This window comes from Rhinopithecus bieti, unplaced genomic scaffold (assembly GCF_001698545.2).
Source record: "Rhinopithecus bieti isolate Rb0 unplaced genomic scaffold, ASM169854v2 scaffold_7673, whole genome shotgun sequence".
NCBI classification, from domain to species: Eukaryota; Metazoa; Chordata; class Mammalia; order Primates; family Cercopithecidae; genus Rhinopithecus; species Rhinopithecus bieti.
In genome coordinates this window covers 7,437,946-7,459,444 of record NW_016806375.1, presented here as the reverse complement: position 1 = coordinate 7,459,444, position 21,499 = coordinate 7,437,946, and the positions used below count along the sequence as shown (strand labels likewise).

The 21,499-nt window shown below is 40.7% G+C and overlaps 1 protein-coding gene across 3 annotated transcripts in view; it reads right to left on the bottom strand.

The window, feature by feature from the left end:
• Positions 1-3,454: 3,454 nt before the first annotated feature.
• Positions 3,455-21,499, bottom strand: part of HTR4 (5-hydroxytryptamine receptor 4) — a 161,247-nt gene continuing 143,202 nt past the window's right edge. For 2 of the 3 annotated variants that reach the window (XM_017875840.1, XM_017875839.1), the window contains exon 8: positions 3,678-5,207. In XM_017875840.1, the coding sequence (XP_017731329.1) occupies positions 5,117-5,207 (91 nt within the window). In that variant the 3' untranslated portion in view covers positions 3,678-5,116. Of the gene's footprint in view, positions 5,208-21,499 lie in introns of all 3 variants that reach the window. The other variant, XM_017875841.1, reaches the window with a different exon arrangement.

The window sequence follows — 21,499 nt, the reverse complement described above, 5'->3', positions numbered from 1 at the left end:
CTGGCCAGAGACCCTGCCTCATAGTTGGTGTTCAGAAAATCTCTTTTTCTCTGAATGCCATAGTGCTATTGAGAGAATTAAACTATAACAAATAGAAACCACCTAGCGCACAGTAAGTGCTAAATCAATACTAGTCTCTTCCCCTTGAATGAATCTAGAGATGCTCCAACATGAAAATAGACCATTTGTAAAGAAATCAAGAAAGAGGGCATTCTCCCAAGGGTAGGTTAGTTTGAAGGTGGGTTCTGCAGGAGCTTTCTGGGGTCTAGTAGCAGGTGCTTCACAAGCAGTGAAGGCTCAGGTCTTCATTCTAGGAAGGAAGTTTCAGGAGACAGTGTGCTTTCTGATTGGAGGAAGAGATTTTTTAACGGGGAGGTGTGATTTTGAGGAAATGATTGTCACCTGGAAAAAACAGTTCACGGCAGTGTTATGAACACCGCCTCAGAAAAGCTAAGGACAGGAGGAAAATAAGCACCAGCACAGAGGATATTCCCCGGTCAAGCGATTGGGCTTTAGGCTCCCAAGAAGATTCCTTCCAGGGCATAGATTACAATAACCAGAGATGGGGGATCCAGACCTACCTATTCCCCATCCTGCTTGAATCTTTCACGTGATGGAATTCCAGGTAAATTTGTGTATGAAGAAAGGATTCTGATGTGAGAACCTAATTCTTGTCCACCTCTGGCATTTTATATGTGAGAAGACAGGTCCCAAGAGGTAAACAAAAGAGCTAAGTCTATTTTACTCTGGACATTGCTCTGTCTCTTGACTGCTGACAAGGTTCATTCCATTGTTCCACACCCAGAAGAGATGGTATCTAGATTTCATTGACACATAACCTGGGCCTAAGGGAGATGAACTCCAGGCTCTTGGATGGCTCATGACACCACCCACCCACCCCCCACCCCCAGTTTTTTTTTTTCTAAAGGCTTCAGCAGGGATGACATGCTTAACCTCAATCCGAGACCTCCAGATATACACTGTCACACTGCCTTAAATGGCTCCTCGTGGTTTGTGCTCTAAGAGTAGCTGGACAGGATCCCCATCCTCTGCTCATGAGGTGACCATGTCATAGAGATCTGTCTTATTGCTGGAGGCCTTGATGGTGACAGACAGGCAGACAGGTAGAATCTGTTAAAATCACATTATCTAGGGGCCTGGGGCTTCTAGCTTTCCTTTGAGGGGAACCTGGTACTGGAGTCAGAAAATTCTCCAGCTTCAAGTGACATGGCTACTGGAGGATGCCCTGGGATCTTGGAGGTTCCCAAGAAGCTCCACAAGACTGAGGCATGGGAGTTGACTTTGGCATTTTATTGCATATTCAAAATTCAGTTATTAGTTTTCAGACTCATTTTTTTCCTTGAATATATAATTTATATAAACATGTACAGAATGCACTCATATAAACATATGCATAATTTATCAATAAATAGAATTTATCAATTAAAAAATCTATGTAGGCTCCAGTTTTTTCCATAACACATTTCTGGAAACTGCATCAAAAAGTTGATAATCATAAAGCCAAAGACGCTTTCCATGTAAACAAAGTTAGAATCAGGGATTCTAGGACCTTCAAAGCCTTAGCTTCAAATAAATCATAGCTATAACTAACAATCTCACAAACCAAAAACAAAACCATCATTACAATTTGTAATCCTTTGAAGTGATAGAATTGTTTCATGTTCTATGTGGTGGGCACACATTTACTTTATATGTTGATTATACAAGGGATCTCAGTGCATTATAAACTGTGTAAGTGGCCCCTTTGTAATTCTACTTTATTAAAAATGTAAATAAAATTAAGATGTTAGCTAAAATAGCATTAAACCACAATTAACAATCATATACATAGACTATCAGATCAGCAAAATTCTCAAAAGTTATCAGGTTCAATATCTTAGTTGACTCTTTATGTAGTATTCATGCTAGTTGCTCATAGTCTGGTCCATGTTTGATTTTTTTTCATAGGATTTGTATATATATAATTTACAGTGTGGGGATGATTTTGATGGCCCAAGTATTTTCTTCTTCAAATACATTTTTTATAGTGAACAGACATTTGAATCTTATTCCATGTGACTTTGAAGTCATATGAGAAGTTACACTCATTATCATCAAAATTAGCCTGTAGTCCCCTACTTTGTGAATAACAAAATCCCTTTAAATGAGTTTTTGTCATTCATAAATTTGTGTGTTGGGCAACCTGAAATGACCAAATTAGGATGGGCAGATTTGGAAGAATTAATACCCAAAGGATGCTTCTACAATTCCTAGAATATTATTGATTGATTGATTGATTGATTTAGTGAGATGGAGTCTCATTCTATTGCCCAGGCTGGAGTGCAGTGGTGCAATGTCAGCTCAATGCAGCCTCTGCCTCACGGATTTAAGCAATTCGCCTGCCTCAGTCTCCCAAGTAGTTGGGACTACAGGCAGATGCCACCATACTCAGCTAATTTTTGTAGTTTTAGTAGAGATCAAATTTCACCATGTTGGCCAGGCTTGAACTCCTGACCTCAAGTGATTCGCCCACCTGGGCCTCCCAAAGTGCTGGGAATACAGGAAGAATTAATACCCAAGGGGTGCTCTTAGAATATTTTTTTTTTTTTAACAAGACTCTGGGTTTGGCATTTACCTTCCCGTGACCTTTGCCCTGGGGCATTTCTTTCTCTGTTTCTTTATCAACATAGAAACTTACTCTCTTAAGTTGGTTTACCTTCTGGTAAATAAATTCTTAGTCCTTGAGTGCTCAGGCACATCCACAGTAATCCAAAACGCCCAAAGTAACGATAAATACATGGAATGGCATTTTATGATTTACAGAATGTTTTCACAAAAAAAATTATCTTACTTATCTCCACAACAGCTTTGTGAAGTAGACAAGAGAGATTCTCTCTGAGGTCTGAGACATTCAGGAATTAGTTCAGTTTGTTTAATAAGTCAGCAATGGACCCAGTGCACGCACTGCCTCTGTGCTGTACTCCTCCCACCAATGTGTTCATGCAGGCAGTGGGTGGGTGTGTGGGCAGCCACAGCAGATTGGTTGGGTCTCATCATCAGGTCCAGAGCCGTGGGGCCCAGAAGCTGGCTGCTCCCTTCTTTATATTAGAAAAGCACCTCAAATGGTGCTTGCCTGCTAATGGTGGTTGCTGAGCCTAGTGATGGCAGGGGAACAATGACTTGAAAAATCAAAGGGTGTTGGTCCAGCCATAGAGTCAGGGTGCAAGTTAGAACTTAAATAAACTTTCTTCATATGTGACAAGAATGGTTCCCAGGTTCAATCTGCTCCATTGATCAGGGAGAATCCCAGTCCACACAAAGAACATTTCAGCATGGAGAGATATTTCTAACGAATTCTGAATAGCATTTCTCTTTCAGAGGCTATTTCACTTCCCTAAAACATGACTTTCTCCCCAACAGAATTAAGCCTTCATAGGACAGAGAGGCTTTTTTCTTTTTTTTTTCCTTTTTGGCATTTGGATGGTTTGGTCAATCTTCTCTTCCTTATTCCAAAGTTTCTTCCTGTCAGTTTCCGTTCCAGAACTAAAGTAAACAACAATGGAAACAATAACTGACACTTCATAAGCAACAAGAAAAAAAGAGAGTATGATAAATAATCCTGAGATGCTATCAAACCACAACCAAGATCAAAGTCAGAATCTCACATGGCTCTGGGTTTGGCATTTGCCTTCCAGGGACTTTTGCTCTGGGGCATTCGCAAGAGCCACTGACTGAGCTTTGAATAAAAGACATCCAGGTTAATCTAAATGAAAAAACTGGAAAGGTCAGGGGTCTAAAAGGCCCAAATGAGGAGGGTCTTTCGTTTGAAACAAAGCCAAAAGGCAGGCAGGCCATGGCTTCTCGAGGTAGCAGACGGCTATAGCAGCATCCTGTTGTCCTAGAAACAGAAAGAAAACTTAAAGATCCTCTAGTCCAAGCTTGAGTGCACAGATGTGGAAAGTGGGGTCCAGAGATGAAAAAACAGTATTCAAGATCTCACAGCTTGTTAGCAGCACAGCCAGGGCGCAACTTGGGTCCTCTGGCTTCAAGTCCAGCATTGCCTACGCATCCCCAGTACTGCTGGATCCTGCCCTCCTGCGCCTGGGGGGAGCTGTAGAGAAAAATGAGTCTACCCAGTGTTAACTTCCAACAGTTCTCTTCCTTTGGGAGCAACAAAGCCAGGTTGAAAGGTTTTAAAATGACATCACAAGTTCATGGGAAAGATCCTGAAGCCTAATAAACACCTACGATGTTGCTAGCCCTGCCCAAGGCTCTTTAGAAGATGTCCCGTTCTAGCCCAGCAGGACAGCGAGCATCTCAGGGCAGACACGCCAGCGGCCAGGACACCAGGGGGAAGCTATCTGTCTTCAGTTTCCCTTCGGAGTTGCTGTGGAGACTATTTTCCTCTGACAGATCTCTGACCCTGTGTCTTCCATGGAAAATATATGGAGCATGTCCTGAAGAGGATGACGGACATTGGAAATAAGGAAGAGCAAGTGGATGTCTGGGACTGACAAGGGGGCTGGCCAAGAGGATGCACGTTTGGACCCAGACACAGGGAGAAAACTGTGTTAGCGTCTGGCACAGAACAGGGTGAAGAAGAGACAGGGGATAGCTTGAACATGGCTGTGACGGACGTGACCAAGCAAGTAAGCAAGACAGGAGCGAGGACTCTGGCTAAGACAGGAGCAGAGAGGGAGAATTTTGTTGATATCTGTGAGCCCACACAACAAAGAAGGTGTGTTTGGAGACATCAGTGACCGCGATAGGACACAACAAGCTATCGTGCTTAGAACGCGAGTGAGACAGATCAGACACAGTGAGTGACGGGAGCATGTCAGAGACACCAGAGACCACGTGGCAAGAGCAGAGAATCTGGGAAGAGGAAGTGCTGGGAAATAAAAAGTGAACAAGGAGGCCATTATGTCCTCTGACTCCCTCCAGCGCCACCTGCTGGAATCTCGGAGGAAAAGCCCAGCTTGCACCGGGTTCCTGCACCGGCGGACGGAAGGCCTCAGGTGAAGAGAATACCGGGTGCAGTCGCGCACAAGCAGCAGCTTAGGACCTGGCCCTCTTTCGGAGGCATGGCTGTCTTCTGGGTCATTGTCCCAGGGGCCTAAGTGTCACTCGGCTGAGTAGCCACCAAAGGAGAAGTTGCTGGCGGGTGACACTGACTCTCCCATTGGCCACCACACTCCACTGCATCCCTAGAGAGAGGAGAAGATTACAGAACCTCAGAATTGAAATGGATGTTGCAGATCATCTCCTGAAAGAGCCCACCTGCATGGCAGGAACACTCTGTGCCATGCAGATGAGTAGCTATTTGGCTTCTACTTAGAAATTTCAAATGACAGGCCAGTCCATATTAATTCTGGGCAACAATAGCTACTAGAAATAACCCATCAATATTCAGCCAAAATCGGTGTCCATGTGGGTTCTACCTGATGGACCTAGTGCGCCTATCAGGCCCCCTCAGCATTGCGCCCTCTACCGATTATATCCTTCAAGTTTTCTCTACTCCAGGCTACACATTCCATTTTCTTTAATAGTTCATTATATATTATGGTTTCCAGATTATTCCCCATAATGGGCACTGTCCTTTGAACACCTCTCTTGAATTATGGTACTAGGAAAGTGCACAAATTTTCGCAGTGAGCCTGACTTACATCATGTACTTTTCATCATCAATTGGGTTTACTTCTATGAATGTAGTCAAATTCAGTTCATTTCTAACAATGGTAATAAGTTATTGGCGTATATTGAGCTTGCGGCCAACTTTGATCATTTTCGATACGACAACTGTCAGTTCCTAAGGTTCTTTACTACATTGCTGCATAGTTGATTTTATTTATTTATTTATTTGAGCCAAAATATAAACCATCACATTTCACTCAGTTAAACTTTGCTGTCTTGGTTTGATATCACTTTAGTCAGCTGAGATCATTCCAAATCATAGCAATTTTAACATGCAAGATATGATTATTTAACATCCACTCAAACTAGATCTTAAGGTTTTTGCAAGCACATAGGAAGATCAAATAATCTACAATCATAGATATTTCAGTTTAGTGTCATCTACCTTTTAGTTTTTCAGGCAAGGTAAAAAATGTTGAGCAAGATAAAACAGAAAATCATAGTTACCCCAAGACAGGCTTCCTGGCAGTCAAACATCTAATGCTCAATGTGCCTGAGAATGGACCCACTCTGACAGGCTTTGTCCAATGCCTTGCTAAAATGTCTCTGCCAAACAGAAAGTCTTTCCTAACAGATAAAGAAATTATTTGGCATGAATTATTATACAACAGTGAATCTTACTTATACAAGCTATGAGTCTATGGTTTCTGGAGTTTAGCTTTAGTGTTTCTTGAAAAATTGGGGCAATATTTACTATCTCCAGGCTTCCACCTATTCCCCAGTCCTAGACAAAGATCATCAGACTTGTTAGCAACAAGTTCCTTTAAACCCCTGAGACATGACACATCTTGGCTAGAAAGAGTTAAATGCTTTCCATCAATCCTGGACAGCAACTTTCTCCCCAAAATGTTCTCTTCTTTCCAGTTGGAAGTCTATTCTTATTACAGCAGAATATGCAAGATTTCTTCCCTAAATAATGAGATCTAACTATTTCTGGGTTAGATCCGAACATAGCTCTGAACATAGCTTTTGTTCATCCTTGATTCATCCTTGGTTATATGTTCCTTCCTCCACATTTTCCACATGCCTTTTTGAAGTGTAAACTCTCTAGATAACTCAAGATGTGCCCTCAGGCCTTTACATGCTCCCTTACATTTTTATCTGTCTTATTCATTGAATATATCTATTAAGAGAAAGAAGAATGAATGAAAGGGAAGAAATGAAGGTAAAAAAGGAAGGAAGGAGAGAAGGAAGAAAGGGAAGGAGGAAGGAAAGAAGGAAAGGAAGGAAAGAAGGAAGGGAAAGAGGGAGAGAGGGAAGAAAAAAAATAGGAATTTCTCATCTCTCATTGGCCAAATTCCCTTTGTGTCATATTTGTTATTATTGTCATTATTAGCAACGATGAAAACAACCACCCATTAGTGCAGCACTGGTGTGCCAGGCATTGGGCTGAATGCATTATATGCCTTAATTCATGTACTATATCCATTTAACAGGAAGGAAACTGAGCTTCAAGGAGTATAAGTAACTTGCCCAAGTGTACACAGTTAATAAATGACAGGGTCAGACCTTGCATTTAAGTCATTTTTGACACCAGCATCTGTGCTAGTAATTGTTCTACTGTATTGTCATTCATCGTTTTGACAACTACCACTATAGATATAGTATTTAGGTCTTGCTGTCTCTAGCATTTCTTTGTCCCACTATGGCAGATTCCTGGGTGAAATGAATATGTACAGGGGTGTATGTTATAAATGTTCCACCTGTGAGAAATCTGCAGTGTGATGTGACCTCTCCATTTATTGCAACACAATATGACTGTGACACTAACATTGGACTCTTTCCTGCTAACTCCATCTGACCATTAAAGAAGAGTCATTGTCAAGTGGAACCCAATGTTTTCTGTGATGTAGAACTAGGGAGACTATGTGTAAAGGGGGGGGGGGAACCCTGCAATGGTAGGAGGAAAGTACAGAAGACAAAGAGAGGGGTTACATGAATAAACATAATAAAGAATGAGGGGTGAGGATAAAAGACAAGGTGAAAAGATCAGAGCTGAAGAAAACCATGTGGTTTGGCATGTGGAAGGCTCCAGAGCAATTGGAGAGAGGAAGAGGTTCTTTGAGAAATGTTTTCTGAAGGGCTACATTGGCTCTCTCTTTCTCTCCCTCTCTATCTATCTTTGACACTGGCAAACTCAGCTTCAATATATTGGCTCTGTTGTACAATTCTTTTAGAGATTTAAATAAAGATTGAAAATATTCTAGTATTGTTATTTGATGCCTAATACCAGGTTACATCAATATAGCTCTGGCCATGGAGAAAGAACAGTGGCCCAGCGTCTAACTCTATGAAGGACTCACAACCATCTCTCTCAGCAGGATGGATGGGAACTTGAGAATAATGATAGAATGATCTTACAGATAGTTGGCTCATAGCCGCGGTTCTCATTGTTATACTTACATCATTGTTCACAGTTAACAGTTTAGTGTCATCTGCCTTTTAGGCCTTCATACATGATAAAAAACAATATGGTACATTATGCTGCACCACAAGAGACCTCCATCCTGTGCAACAAGATCATCCTCAGTGCATGTGGCTTTAACACTCAGGAAGCCCCTTTCACTCCCAGCTACAAGGTCACCCTACTAATTCAGAGAAGAAAGCAGCAGAGTGTAGCAACCAGAAGACAGGTACCTGGGTTCTAATGCCTCCATTTGAGTGACTCTGGATGACTTCGTCCCTTTCCTGTGCCTCACTTTTCCCATTTGTTAAATGAAGGGGAGGATAATCTATAAGATCCTTTGCAACTCTGACATTCTGATTCTATGAGTAGCAGGGATGGTGGGTGACAGAGACAGGCCTTCTGATTGGGCACCAGCTGTGTGTGGGACTGTTCTCCAAAGCTGTGGGTAATTGCTTCAAATCTGGCTTTTAATATTCTATTGTTAGTATCTGATACTTTATATTCCATGTGGAGGGAAGAGGTTTCACGGGAAACACAGGGAGGGTAATTTTGGATTTGTATTAAAGAATCTGAAAGACCTCAATTCAGGAATCTGTGAAATTACATTGCAAAGCTGTTAAACGTATCTGGGTAGGATAGGATAGGGTGGGGCTGAGATGCCACAACTTAAAATGCAGCGAGATCACAACTGTCTCTCCTCAAACATATGTTCGATCAAAAACATTGGCAGAGCCACTCAAAATCCCTGATGCAAAACATCATTTAAAAAGAATCTTTCTCCAATATTTTAACGGATGAGTTTTTAAAATGCAGTTTCTTGTTATAATCGTGTTGGTAAAAATCCCTGACAATTTACAAAGCATTGTCATATCTTTTCTCACATTTTATTTTCAATGCAAATCTGTAGGGCAAGAAGGTACAGAGTCTTATTTCCATGTTAGGGGAATAGGAAAGTGTAATGTAGGGGCATGGACTGATTGATGGGTAATGGTGGATCTAGTACTTCAGGTATTCTGCCCTTCAAATCAAGAATTCTGCCCATTCGGAAACATGGAAATCATTTATGTGGTGGGAAGTTTGATAACGAGGTTTAATATTAGCAGTTAATGAAACAGACTTACAATTACCTGTTCTCTAGAAGAAAGAATAGGAGGAGGAGGAATAAGGAGAAGAAGAGGAAGAAGAAAAGGAAGAGGAGGAGGAGGAAGAGGAGGAGGAAGAGTAGGAAGAGAAGGAGGAGAATCACTTGCTAAGACATCTTTCTCAAAGGTCCAGAGGCTATGTGCATGAGAACTATATTGGGTATTTGTATAAAATACAGATTCCCAGGATCCATACCAGACCTTTGACAGCGAGGGCAGGAGGGCAGGAGTGAGGCGGAGAGAGCAGCAATCTGCATTTTAAAAAACTGCTCTCAGTTGATTTTTACGCACACAGGTGTATGAGATTTCCCGCCAGCCATTCTACTCATACCAGAGAGAGAGCTTAGAGATAGAGACTTAGGGGGCAGTAGAGAGAAAGCACAGGCAGGTCAGAGGGGCCAGAGCTAGAAATCTGAAGCATTTGGTGATGCTCCCAAACAAAGGGAAAGGAATGGAAACAATGAAATAAAACATACATTTCAGCAAAGTGGACAAGTGAGTATTTATTGGTTTTCATCACATTGAAGATAAACAGATGAGAAAAGACTTGGTGATTATGAAAATGAGAAAGCAAAAAATGTAAAGAGATCTACAAAGCAATGTTTTTCTAGGTGATCTTCATGTGATGAGAAATAGAATTCTTGGGTATTGTTAGCTGATAAAAACCGAGATGTCTACAAACCGTGAGACACATAGATTTGTAATAAGTTATCAGCAAATTCGCTTGTTAAAAGTCAATTTCTTAAGTTGTCTTTAGATTCACTATCAACCAGAATTCTACAGAGGCTAGAAGATCAAGCATTTCCCAAACATGGGATGTGTTCTGTGAGTGATATCTCAGACAATGGGCACAGCATTAAATAATCTGAATGACAGCAAGGGGATTCAAATCATTTCATTCAGTCATTCTGACTCGGTGTGGTCCGGCTGTGGTTTAACAAGTCTCTAATACCTAACAAACGCAGTGCAGGCTTCAGGCTCAAAGCCTTTGGCAAAAAAACAGGATAAAGTTAAATTTTAATAACTTCATTTTATTTTCATTGCATTTATATTAAAAATCATCTTTTCTATGTAATTTTGCATTTAAGGTCACGATACAGAGTTTCCTTTACAAATACATTTATTTAGATTTAAAACGTATCTAAAGAAAAATAGTAAATAAATACTAGCATGGCATGGGTAGAGCGGTGATATGATAAAAAAAAATCATGAAAGTAGCATGCAAGTGACAAAAGCTCCTATCAGACAGATGAGAAAACTAAATTGCAGAAAGCACAGTGTCTTGGCAAGGACATAAAGCAATGCATCTGCAGGGCAAGAGCTCTAGAATCTTTCTTTCTACTGTTTTTGAAGCTTGCAGAAAGCTGAGCTTTCACACTTTGGGATGTTAACATTGTGGCCTCTGGACAAAATGTATTCCCAAGGCCCTTTAATTCCATCGCCAGCCTCAGATATGTCCATGTTTCAATACACCAAAGTGCGAGATCAAATCAGGCGTGGCTGATTCTAATCCCAATGTACTTCTTTCCCTATTTCTCCATATGCACATGGAACTAAGAGGTCAAATCAATGTCCTTTCTTGACTTTTTTCCATTGTCTACCATGGCTCCTAAATGGCAAATAAAAGGATTGAAACCTGAATCTTTGGGAGTCAGACTATCTACCTGTTTTTTCTATAGTATTCCAATATAAAAGAACCTGAAAATATCTCAGAGAAAATACCTTAAAAGTATGTTTTAAACACAGCCAATATTTACTGCATGTTTATTATGTGTCAACTACTGTGCTAAGAAATTCATGGATTATTTCATATAAACTTCACAATAAGCCTATCACATGGGTTTTATTATTTGCAGGCTCTGGCTGAGTGGAACGAATCCTAGTAACTTTCCCCAGGTAGAATATCTAGAGAGTGGTGGGGTCAGGATCTGAACTCAGAGCCTCATTGAAACAACATCACTAAATTTGCACCTTCGTGCAACAGGCATTCTCAACCCCTAAATAGTGCTCTTGAGAAGCTGCCCATGTGAGTGACAGTGAGTCAGGTACATAAAGAATACTTAAGATACTGAGGGATAAGCTGAACTCCAAGAGAAGGGCAAGCAGGTGGTAAGAGGGGCCAGAGACTGAGGGGAAAGTTTAGAGAGCTCCTATTGGAACCGTGCCTAGAAGAATGAGTAGTCTTGTGCCAGGCTGGAAAGTGAGACAGCATTCGAGGCAGCAGAAATGATCCAGAGACAAAATAATTCCCTATTTGTTTGAGAAAAGCTGACCAGTCTTGTATGTTTATTGCACAAAGAGTTAGGTCAGGGGAGCTGGGAGCTGGGCTGCAGCGGGGAGAGTTGAGGGAAATGAGCTGGAAAACTAGATTGGGTCAGGCCAAGAAAGGCTTCATATGTCCTTCCCTCTCTACCCACTGCAAATCCTACTGTACTGCTCAAGGTTATCCTATTACAACCCAATCCAGCTGGCATTTGCAGTTTAAAATCCCACATGTCTGAATGGCCTTTCCATCTTCCTGAGTGATAAACACGAAGCAGCTTCTCCCTTTATGGCTATATTATATACATAGTCCCAAAAGAAAACCAGAGGCAGAGAAAATAATTTATAATTTGCAACTCTGTCAAGGAAAGAGCATCCTAAAACCACCAAAATGTGTGAATAGCCTTTCAGTTCAAATTCTAGAACTCACCCTTTTGGAAAGTCAGCAAAAAATGGACTGAATGTAGAAGTCTCCCAGGATGGTCTGCTTAACTTTTGAGTGTATGTGTCTGTGTGTAGCTTCCAAGGGCAGGAATTAGACCATGAGGAAAAAGTAAGAAGATAAAAGCCCAACTGTGAGCTCCTTAGCCACAGGAATCTTGCCTGCCTAGGTCTTTGCTGGAGCCCCTCTGCCTAGAACAGTGTCTGTACCCTATTAGGCATATAATAAGTAGATAATAAATGAATGGAGGAATTAATGAGTAAGTGAGAAATGGATGTAGGAGTTCTGATTCCTAGGTTCTGGTCTTTGTTCCTCTGATGATGTGGCTGCATTAGCTTAGCGAACTCCTTAAGTTCTCCGAGCCTCTATTTTCTTGTCTGTAAGATATTGAGGTCAGCAATCTACTTCAGGTTATTTTTAACAAGACTTCAACCAATAACCTCATGGAGTGGTCACAGGAGACTTTGGAGGGATGGGGCAATGGTCATGATGCTGTGCACACATGCCTCCGCACCAACACCTGCTTTGCTCAAAGCAATTCTATTTTTGTTGTTTGCACTTCCAAGTGAGATACCATTTGAAGAAAAGATTGCTAAACCTTCCAAAAATGTTTGATAACCACTGGGCTGTTTGAGCTCTCATATCACTTCCAGCTAGAAGATTCTAAGCTTTTATGATGAAGATACAGAGAAGTAAAATTTGACCAAACTTTGCAACAACTAGGACTGCCAAGCAATATAATGCCTTACCTTGGATAATAATGAGCTATCCTTCACTGGGAGAAGAGATAGAAAGCTACTTACAGGCAAGTGAGAGAAAATATCACTGTACTGGGGAGGACGTTTAACCAGATCACTTCTGAAACCCTCTCCATGTCTAAGAATCAACAATTCTGAATTTTTACAAGAGTTTTGAGTTAGCTATCAAAGAGCACAGTTTAGTAGTTAACAACAAAGAGATGTGGAAATTACTAGAATCCTGGCCCTAACATCACCAGTTGTGGGATCTTAGCCAAGTTACTTAATCTCTCTGAGTTACAGTTTTCCCATCAGTAAAATGAAGACAATAATATGTGCTCCATAGAGTAAATGAGATGACCCGATGAGATGTCATATACAATGCACTGAGGTCAATGCCTGGCATATAAACTGATGCTCAATAAATGGCAGCTCCTAAGATAAGATGATGATGACTATAAAGATGGTGAAGTGTGAACCAAAAAGCCGAAGTATTCCTAAAGCAACTAGTTATTATATATGACAATCATTCACATCTATATATGTGTCTGTGTATATATTCATATGCATGTGTGTGTACGTGTGTGTACACATATACAGACACTCCTTTCCTTAAAGTCAGAAACTCAAAGCAGGCATTCCCAATTTACACATGGAGGAAGCAATTAAATTTTACCGGCCAGCGAAGAAAACTAAAGTCAGAAAAGGATAAAAAGAACTTGAGCAGATGCCAAATGTATTTGTTTGTCAGGTTTATCAAAACATGAATTCGCTCACTTCTTTGAGAATAAAAAAGTCTCCAAAAGCAATTCTAACTGTGACATCTTTCTAAGAATCTTGTTAAAAATAACCTGAAACAGGCATGGATATAAGAAAAGACAATTCAGAAATAATTTTTCGAAAAGTAGATTCTTGGCTCTTTGGTTGAATATAAGCAGAACGTACTCAGCTGTTTTTATAACCAGAAACATTCATTGGGTCTTCTTGCTCAGGGCTTGTAGATGACCTCACAGCACTTCCAGCAGGACAGCAGCTAGAACTCTGCATCATTCCTTTTCTCACAGCTCACCTATCCTTGCAGCTGAAGTGCTTTTCCTCCTCCTCCTGAACCTACTGCTCAGGAACAATCCTGTTTCTCATCAGAGGGCTTTATGGTGATTTTGACACCACACCATTTCTCTTCACACCCTGTTCCAATAATGAACCAGAGTTCCAGAAATCAGAATCCTGTCCTAGCAACCACTATTCCTGCCATTTTGCCTAATAAGATGGTGGTCTATCTCACACAAGTCTTGCAACTGTATGATCAGGCAAGAACCACTTGTGCTCCCATTTTGCACAGGAAAAAACCAAAGCACCAAGAGGTTGAGTAACTAACGCAAGATCACACAGCTTCAAAGTGGCAGGACCAAAAATCAAACTGAGGCCCATCAAATACCAATCCCTGTGCTTTTAACTGTATCACTAAACCACTGCATCAGAAACCTGGTTCCTCCTACATTGGGATTCTGTCTTTTTCTTTCCAGAGCCTGAAGTCCTGATCCTAACTGTCTCTGTATGAAAAAAGAAGTATCATAAAAAACTGAATGAGAAGATGTATCCTTAATTCCAGCCCAGAGCCCCTTCTTCTTGCAAATCTTTAAACAACAATTTGTTTCATATTAAAGCTTCAAAGAATGTGTGTGCGTGTGTGTGTAAATATCATTAAATATATTCAATATTTGTTCCAAATGCAATCACAGACATCAAATTAGCTGTTTACCACTGAGCATCTAGAGATATTTCTCCTTTGGAAATGTCTACATTTTCTACCAACTCCAGACTGCCAAACATTCAGTAAAGGAAAGCAGAATGGCCCCCTAAAATTGACAATATCATCTCTGACATCTCTCTTCTCACTAGTAATATTTCCAGAAGTTCTCCATCTTCAACCCAACAAAATGTAACACTGGCTGAAGTAGAGTTTGCTCTCCTCTACACTTAACTGCACTGTGGGATGATGCTCATGATTTTATAACTCACAGAACCACAAAAAAGGGGCCGAGAACATGTTATTCCATCTATTCACCTCTTCCCCAGAAATGTTGACTAAAGATCATTCGGTTCTTCCAGTTACTGATATTCAGTCAGTCAACTTCTTTTTTTTTCTTTTTTTGAGACGGAGTCTCGCTCTGTCGCCCAGGCTGGAGTGCAGTGGCCGGATCTCAGCTCACTGCAAGCTCCGCCTCCTGGGTTTACCCCATTCTCCTGCCTCAGCCTCCCGAGTAGCTGGGACTACAGGCGCCCGCCACCTCACCCGGCTAGTTTTTTGTATTTTTTAGTAGAGACGGAGTTTCACCGTGTTAGCCAGGATGGTCTCCATCTCCTGACCTTGTGATCCGCCCGCCTCGGCCTCCCAAAGTGCTGGGATTACAGGCTTGAGCCACCGCGCCCGACCCAGTCAACACTTTTAATTGACTGATGGTCACCCAATTTTTTTCCTTCAGCTTTACTAGGAACCCCCTAGTAAGGCAATCCATTCCATTTTGTGATGAAATACATGTTCTTATAACCTCAATCCTTTGTTTCTTACCTCTCTCCCTCACATTATGCAGAAGAAGTCGAATTCCTGTTTCCTCTAACAGCCCTTTAAATATATAAAAATGATCATTATGACCTAAAGCCTCTTTGCTCTAAGTTCAGCATCCCCAGTTACTTCTACTGTTATTTATATGTCATAAATTCTGTAAAGAAAGTCATGGCATTTACCCTCTTCTGAACATACTCCAGCTTGTCAATCCCCAGGACAAGATGAAGCTTTTACCATTTCCATGGACCAGGTACCTGCACCATTGCACCATGGACTAAACACAGATTTACATGGGAATATGGTTTTCCAGTGGGTATCTCAGTGTGCTTTGGAGGAGATTTCTTCCTGAACAGCTGCTCTGACTAAATTGGGAGGTCTGTGTACTCGCCAAGTACATGCTGTAAGAGAACAAGCTCCTAGAGCCTGCCTTGTGGAAAGGGCTTATCTGCAAGGTTACTGCTGGCACTCTAACCACAGAAGTTCAGGACCTTTCCTCCTAGAAACCATATCAGTTGCCTTCTACGGGGCTTCCTTTTTGGTCTTGCCTTAAGAATGTATGAGGATTAAAAGGAGCCAAATGGTGCAGGGGCTGAACCTCCTGGCATTGTTGAAAGACCTCTCCTGCTGTCCTTGGCAAGGAGGTTCTCTGTTGTAAAGCTCAGAGGACTGGTTTAAAGCAGGGTTTCTTAATCTTGGCACTATCTGGAAATCTGGGGCCAGATAATTCTTTGCCTTAGGGCGTTCCATGCATTGTTGGATGATTAGCAGTATCCCTGGCCTCAACCCACTATACACCAATAGTATTCCCACGTTGTGACAACCAAAAATGCCTCCGGATATTGCCAAATGTTCCCTGGTAAAACGAGATATTTCCTGATAAAGAACCCACACAATCTCAGTGATCTAAGACATGCAGCTAGATCTAAACTTAAAGCATTATCTAATTCAACTTCCTCATTTTTATTGGTATTGGGAGAGATAATGACTTCATAATGATCACAAAGGGACTAGAAGACAGGCCTCCTGCTCTTTCCAGGACACCAGTGGTTGTCAACCCTGCTGCACACCCAAGCTCCTAAAATAAATGGACTTCTGGTTCCCAACCAGACCAATTAAAATAGAATCTCTACAAGTGAAGTTCAGGCTCAGTTACTGCTTAAGAGTCCCCCATGGCTGTACTGTGCAGCCACGGTTGAGGGCCAGGTCACCACATCACACTGCCTCTATTGTTGACCTCAAATAAACTATGTTGGGCATTTCTGGAGCTCAGCATTGCTTGGGGGCTTGCCCTCCAGAGTGGCATGCATAATCCCTCTTTATTATGAATGCTGATCTCTGAGGGCTGGTACACAAAACACCGACACCCTGACAGTGGGTGTACCTATGGAGCAAAAGGAGGAAAACAAACTCACAGAATGTGCCCGACTTGTTTGACATGGCTGGTATATTTTATGCTGGGTCAAAGAAATGCCTACAGGTAATTTAAAATCCAGAAGGCATATTCAAAATAACAGCCCCAACTGTTCAGCACAGGGCATGATGTACCCAGGAAACAAGTCTTGTCTCATGTTGCTTAAACCATTATTTATGAACAGCGTGATTAATTTATTTCTGGCTTTTCTTCCAGTAAAGGAGCTCTACCTTCCTTGTTTCAGGAGCAGTGTTTAGAACATGGAGATTTTTATTGACTCATTTCTTAAGAAATTCTTATCAGGAAGCTGAGAAAATAACTGGAGACCTGGAGGAAGATGTTTTACCAAGATATGGATGATGCTATGGAAATACTTGTGATAACAATATAGCAGTTTCCATTCATTGAATGCTTTCTGTGTAATAGGAACTGGCATATCCCTGAACAGATGTTATCATATTTAACCTTAACAAAAGTCCCATGAAATGGGTTCTAATATTATGTCCACTTTACAGATGAAGAAAAAAACTTGGGGATGTTTGGTCAAATGCTTAAGGTCATATTGACACTAAATGGTAGATCTCAGACAGGACTGAAACCCAGGTGGGCCAGATTCCAGCACCTGCAGCCATGACACTGTACTGAGGGGGATGGCCCTTTGATTACATACCAATGGTCGCCTTCCACTAAGCCAGAAGCAGGAACTTTTCCTGAACAGTAAGTCTCAATGGAGGGGATAATGTTTCAGCCTCAGCACATTAGCCTAGAAGTGGGCATCCTGGAGAGAAGCTTAGGCCAACCGATTAACACATTTCTGAAAAGCAGGTACATTTTGCAAACAGCACTAACTTTTCTAATCCTGAGTATTTGACAAGACCATTGGTGTTCTTTTGAAGTTTTTATTCTCACTATCTTCCTGGTGTGACCTCAAACAAGAACAGTGTTTTCTGAGAGATTACTTCATGTTGTGATGGGGACCAAGGCCGGATTTGTGAGTATGTGACCAGTGCATATACAGGAATCCAGACCTAAGTTTAATGCTCTGCTGCCATCTTGAAATTCTTGATAACTTTATTCTTGAATTTGTGAATATTAGTAGAATATGTATGTATCGAAAAGTGAAATAAAAGCTGTTGAGTTAGTTTTCTGCACTGTTCTGGTAAAAACAAAATACAAAAGTATGTATGAACTACCTACCATGATTTGTATAATTTTGATGATTCCACATACAAGTTAAATGCTCTTTTATTTACATTTGAAATTGGCATTGCGCAATGTAAAAGTGAATGATAAATCGATTCATGTATCAATGATAAATGAATGATAAATTGGTGCTAATAATTTCAAAAATTTCTTTACTAGAACAAAGGTAATTAGCAAGTTAAAAAAAAAAAAAAAAAACACCAAGACAAGTTGGGAGGGAGTGAATGAACAGAAAAGAAAGGCTTTAAATTTTAATACCTTTAAAAACACTTTTTCCTGCCTTTTGAACAAGTGGCTTGCATTTGGCCAGCAAATTATGTAGTCTGCCCTGGTAGGGCTTAATGGAGACAAAGGAAGGTCATCCTCATCCATCTCTGATTTACCCAGATTAAGTCTGTTTTGGCTCAAAACAATGAGGTAAACGTTGAATACGATTGTAACCTCCAAAGTTCAAGGTAAAGGCCATAAGATGGCTTTTAAATGTCAAACAACTTTACAACATTAGCAGAAACCTCTGAGGATCCAAAATAAATCAACTCTAAATCATTTCGTCATCCATGGGTAAAAATCTTCCAATTCACAGTATGAAAACCTTTATTTAAAAGGGGAATTCTGAAGTGCTGAAGTCAAAATTTGACAAGTGGTTTCACAGTGAACAAACAACTATTTCAGTTATGGAATTAACACATATTTTTTAAAGTGGTGGAAACTTATTCTGACATACACAGTCCAGATGAACAATGAAGTATGATAAGAACATTGGTTTATTGAACAAATATATTAATTGAGCAATTTCTGCACCATGGGGAAATTTTAGGGAATGAAAGTGACATGGTACCTGCCCTCATAGACTGGCAGTCTGGCTGGAGAGGCAGATAATAAGCAAGTTAACAACAACAAAAAATATATTGTAAGTTGTCATAGTTTTTATTTATAAAGGAAATAACAAGGGGCAGTAACCCAGATTTTTTTTTTTCTTCTGCTGTGTTTTGGGGGAAGCTCATTCTCTTTGCCTCTTACTCATTTTCACTTTTTTTTCTATGTTTACATTTTTTCCTCTATTGATTTCATATAGAAATCTGAATACACTAATGTTGTACATGGAAATGTTAAAGATTTATATAGCACATCCAAATAGAACTGGTTGATTAGTTTCTGAGTGTTGGCTGATAACAAGAGTTAGTGAGTCTGAGAGAAAGTTGTACTGCCTCCTTCCAGAGAGAAGGCACATATAGCTCTGGAGCTGATTGGTCAAACAAAACTTTTTACAATCATGAGAATTTCCTACATTTACATCTAAGCCAATAGCCACTCACCACATGTGGCTAATGAACACTTAGAAGATAGCTTGTGTGACTAAAAAGCTGAGTTTTTAGTTGTGCTTCATTTTGGTTAAATTAAAATTTAAATAGTCACGCGTCGCTAGTGGTTAAGCTATTGGACAACACAGATCTAGAGATCTCAAGTCAATGGACAGCCTGTTTATCATAGAGATTGACAGTGGATAATGGAGGATGATAGCCAAGAACCAAGTTAGATAGGCAAGAAGTTCTTTGGAAAGCACTTGCAAAAGTTCTCAGACTTCTTAGGAATTGGGTAAGTGTCCTAGGTTTGAGTAAGATCTGAACCTGGAAACTGGGGAAAAATCTAAGCCTGGTGAGAGCAGAGAAACCCATCTCCGAAGCTAAACTTTGTATGCATTCTCTGCTGTGTTGCCTAATTTATAAATAGTCTGTTCTTAAAATTATCACTCTCATGTGGACAGAGATTTGCAGTTAGCAAAGCAATTTCACATCAATTATTTTGTTTTATTTTCACAAAGAAGGAGTGAAATAGGAGGATGGGGATTATCTACCAAAGAAGCCAAAACTGGAATCTTTAGCAGATTTTCTACAGGGAAATTCTCTGCTCTAAGGTTACAGTCAGCACCCTAGTCCCTTTTCTGCCCTCAGTTATCTGAACTAATAATCATGGAGACAGTTAAACAGAAGAGAGGGTAAGCCAGTAGAGTAGAGACAGAGCATTTATTTATCCCCTTGTCAAGTCCTACAATGTTCCAGGCACTTTACTAGGCCCTGAGGATACAACAGGCAGCAAGACTGACAAGGTCCTTGGTATTTATCCAATGGACAAAGAACCCCATAATGAAGTCCCCAAAGAACCTCAAATCAAATTAATATGACTTATTCCTACCACCTGCCACCTTGTCATGGTCACAAGACTGTCTCGTCATACCATGTCTCCTAAGTGGGGAGAGTTACTTGGCTTAAAGCATAACTGAACTGAGGCAGGCTTCCAAAAGGAATTTTCTGCTAATTATACCAGTTAACTTAGATAAAGTTATCTTTTAAGAGATTGTGGCCCGGGCGTGGTGGCTCAAGCCTGTAATCCCAGCACTTTGGGAGGCTGAGGCAGGTGAATCATGAGGTCAGGAGTTTGAGACCAGCCTGGCCAACATGGTGAAACCATCTCTACTAAAAATACAAAAAATTAGCCGGGCGTGGTGGCTGGTGCCTGTAATCCCAGCTACTTGGGAGGCTGAGGCAGGGGAATCGCTTGAACTCAGGAGGCAGAGAATGCAGTGAGCCGAGATTGCGCCACTACACTCCAGCCTGGGTGACAGTGTGAGGCTCTGTCTCAAAAAAAAAAAAAAAAAAAAGAAAGAAAAGAAACAGATTTATAAGAACCTAAGAATTCTAATATGTGTCATAACTTGAAGCCCTGAATCACAATCAATGCCAGCACACCTTGGACCATTCTGATCCACAAAAGTCTAGGACTGTGGCTCTAAACCTTTAATATGCATAACAGCCATATTAGTAAAAATGTCATTTACAGGCCCTGCACTGATTCAATGAGTGGGACCCAGGAATCTGTGATTTTATTAAGCTACCAGATGATTCTAATGTGAGTGGTCTGCTGATCCTGCTTTGACTAAAAAATGACCAAGAAAAATAAAAATAAAAGTTGCAAATAAGGGAATATAATTGCACTCGCCAAATTTCCAACAATAATATACACAGAAAGCACTAAAAGAAATTGGGATATTTATTCCAAAAAACAAAAGCCTCAGAAAGAACCTATGGCCAAATATGCATAAAGAGCTGTCCTAACATAAGAGGTATAACCTGTTTTTCTCTTTCTCAAGGTAGAATGAGGGTTAGTGAGTAGAAGCCACAGGGATGGAAACGTCAACTCAATATTAGGAAAACCTTTCAAGCTCTGTGGCTGCCCAACCTTTGAGAAGGCTGCTCAGGTAGGAAGCTTCTTTCATAGCAGGAGTTCAAGCAGAGACTGGATGCCCATCACCAGTGATGACAAGGAAACTGTTGACTTGTTAGCAATTCCCTCAGCTCCTGATAAACCTTGTGCACACCTGCAGTGATGTCCACTGTACTGCAATACCTTGCTTGTGTATCCCTTGCTTCCGTGGTTCATGTTTATATCTGCTGCATTGCTGCCTGGTGCATTAAGTGCTCAGTACAAGGTTCCTGTGAATCAAACTTCAGAACCTGATAAATTGAGTTCCAGAATTTGCAAACCTGGAGTTCTGATGGGCTTCCTATAACCTCAAAAGAAAAATATGGGTTTTACAGTCTCCTTTTCTACTATCCACAATGAACCTTTAGCAA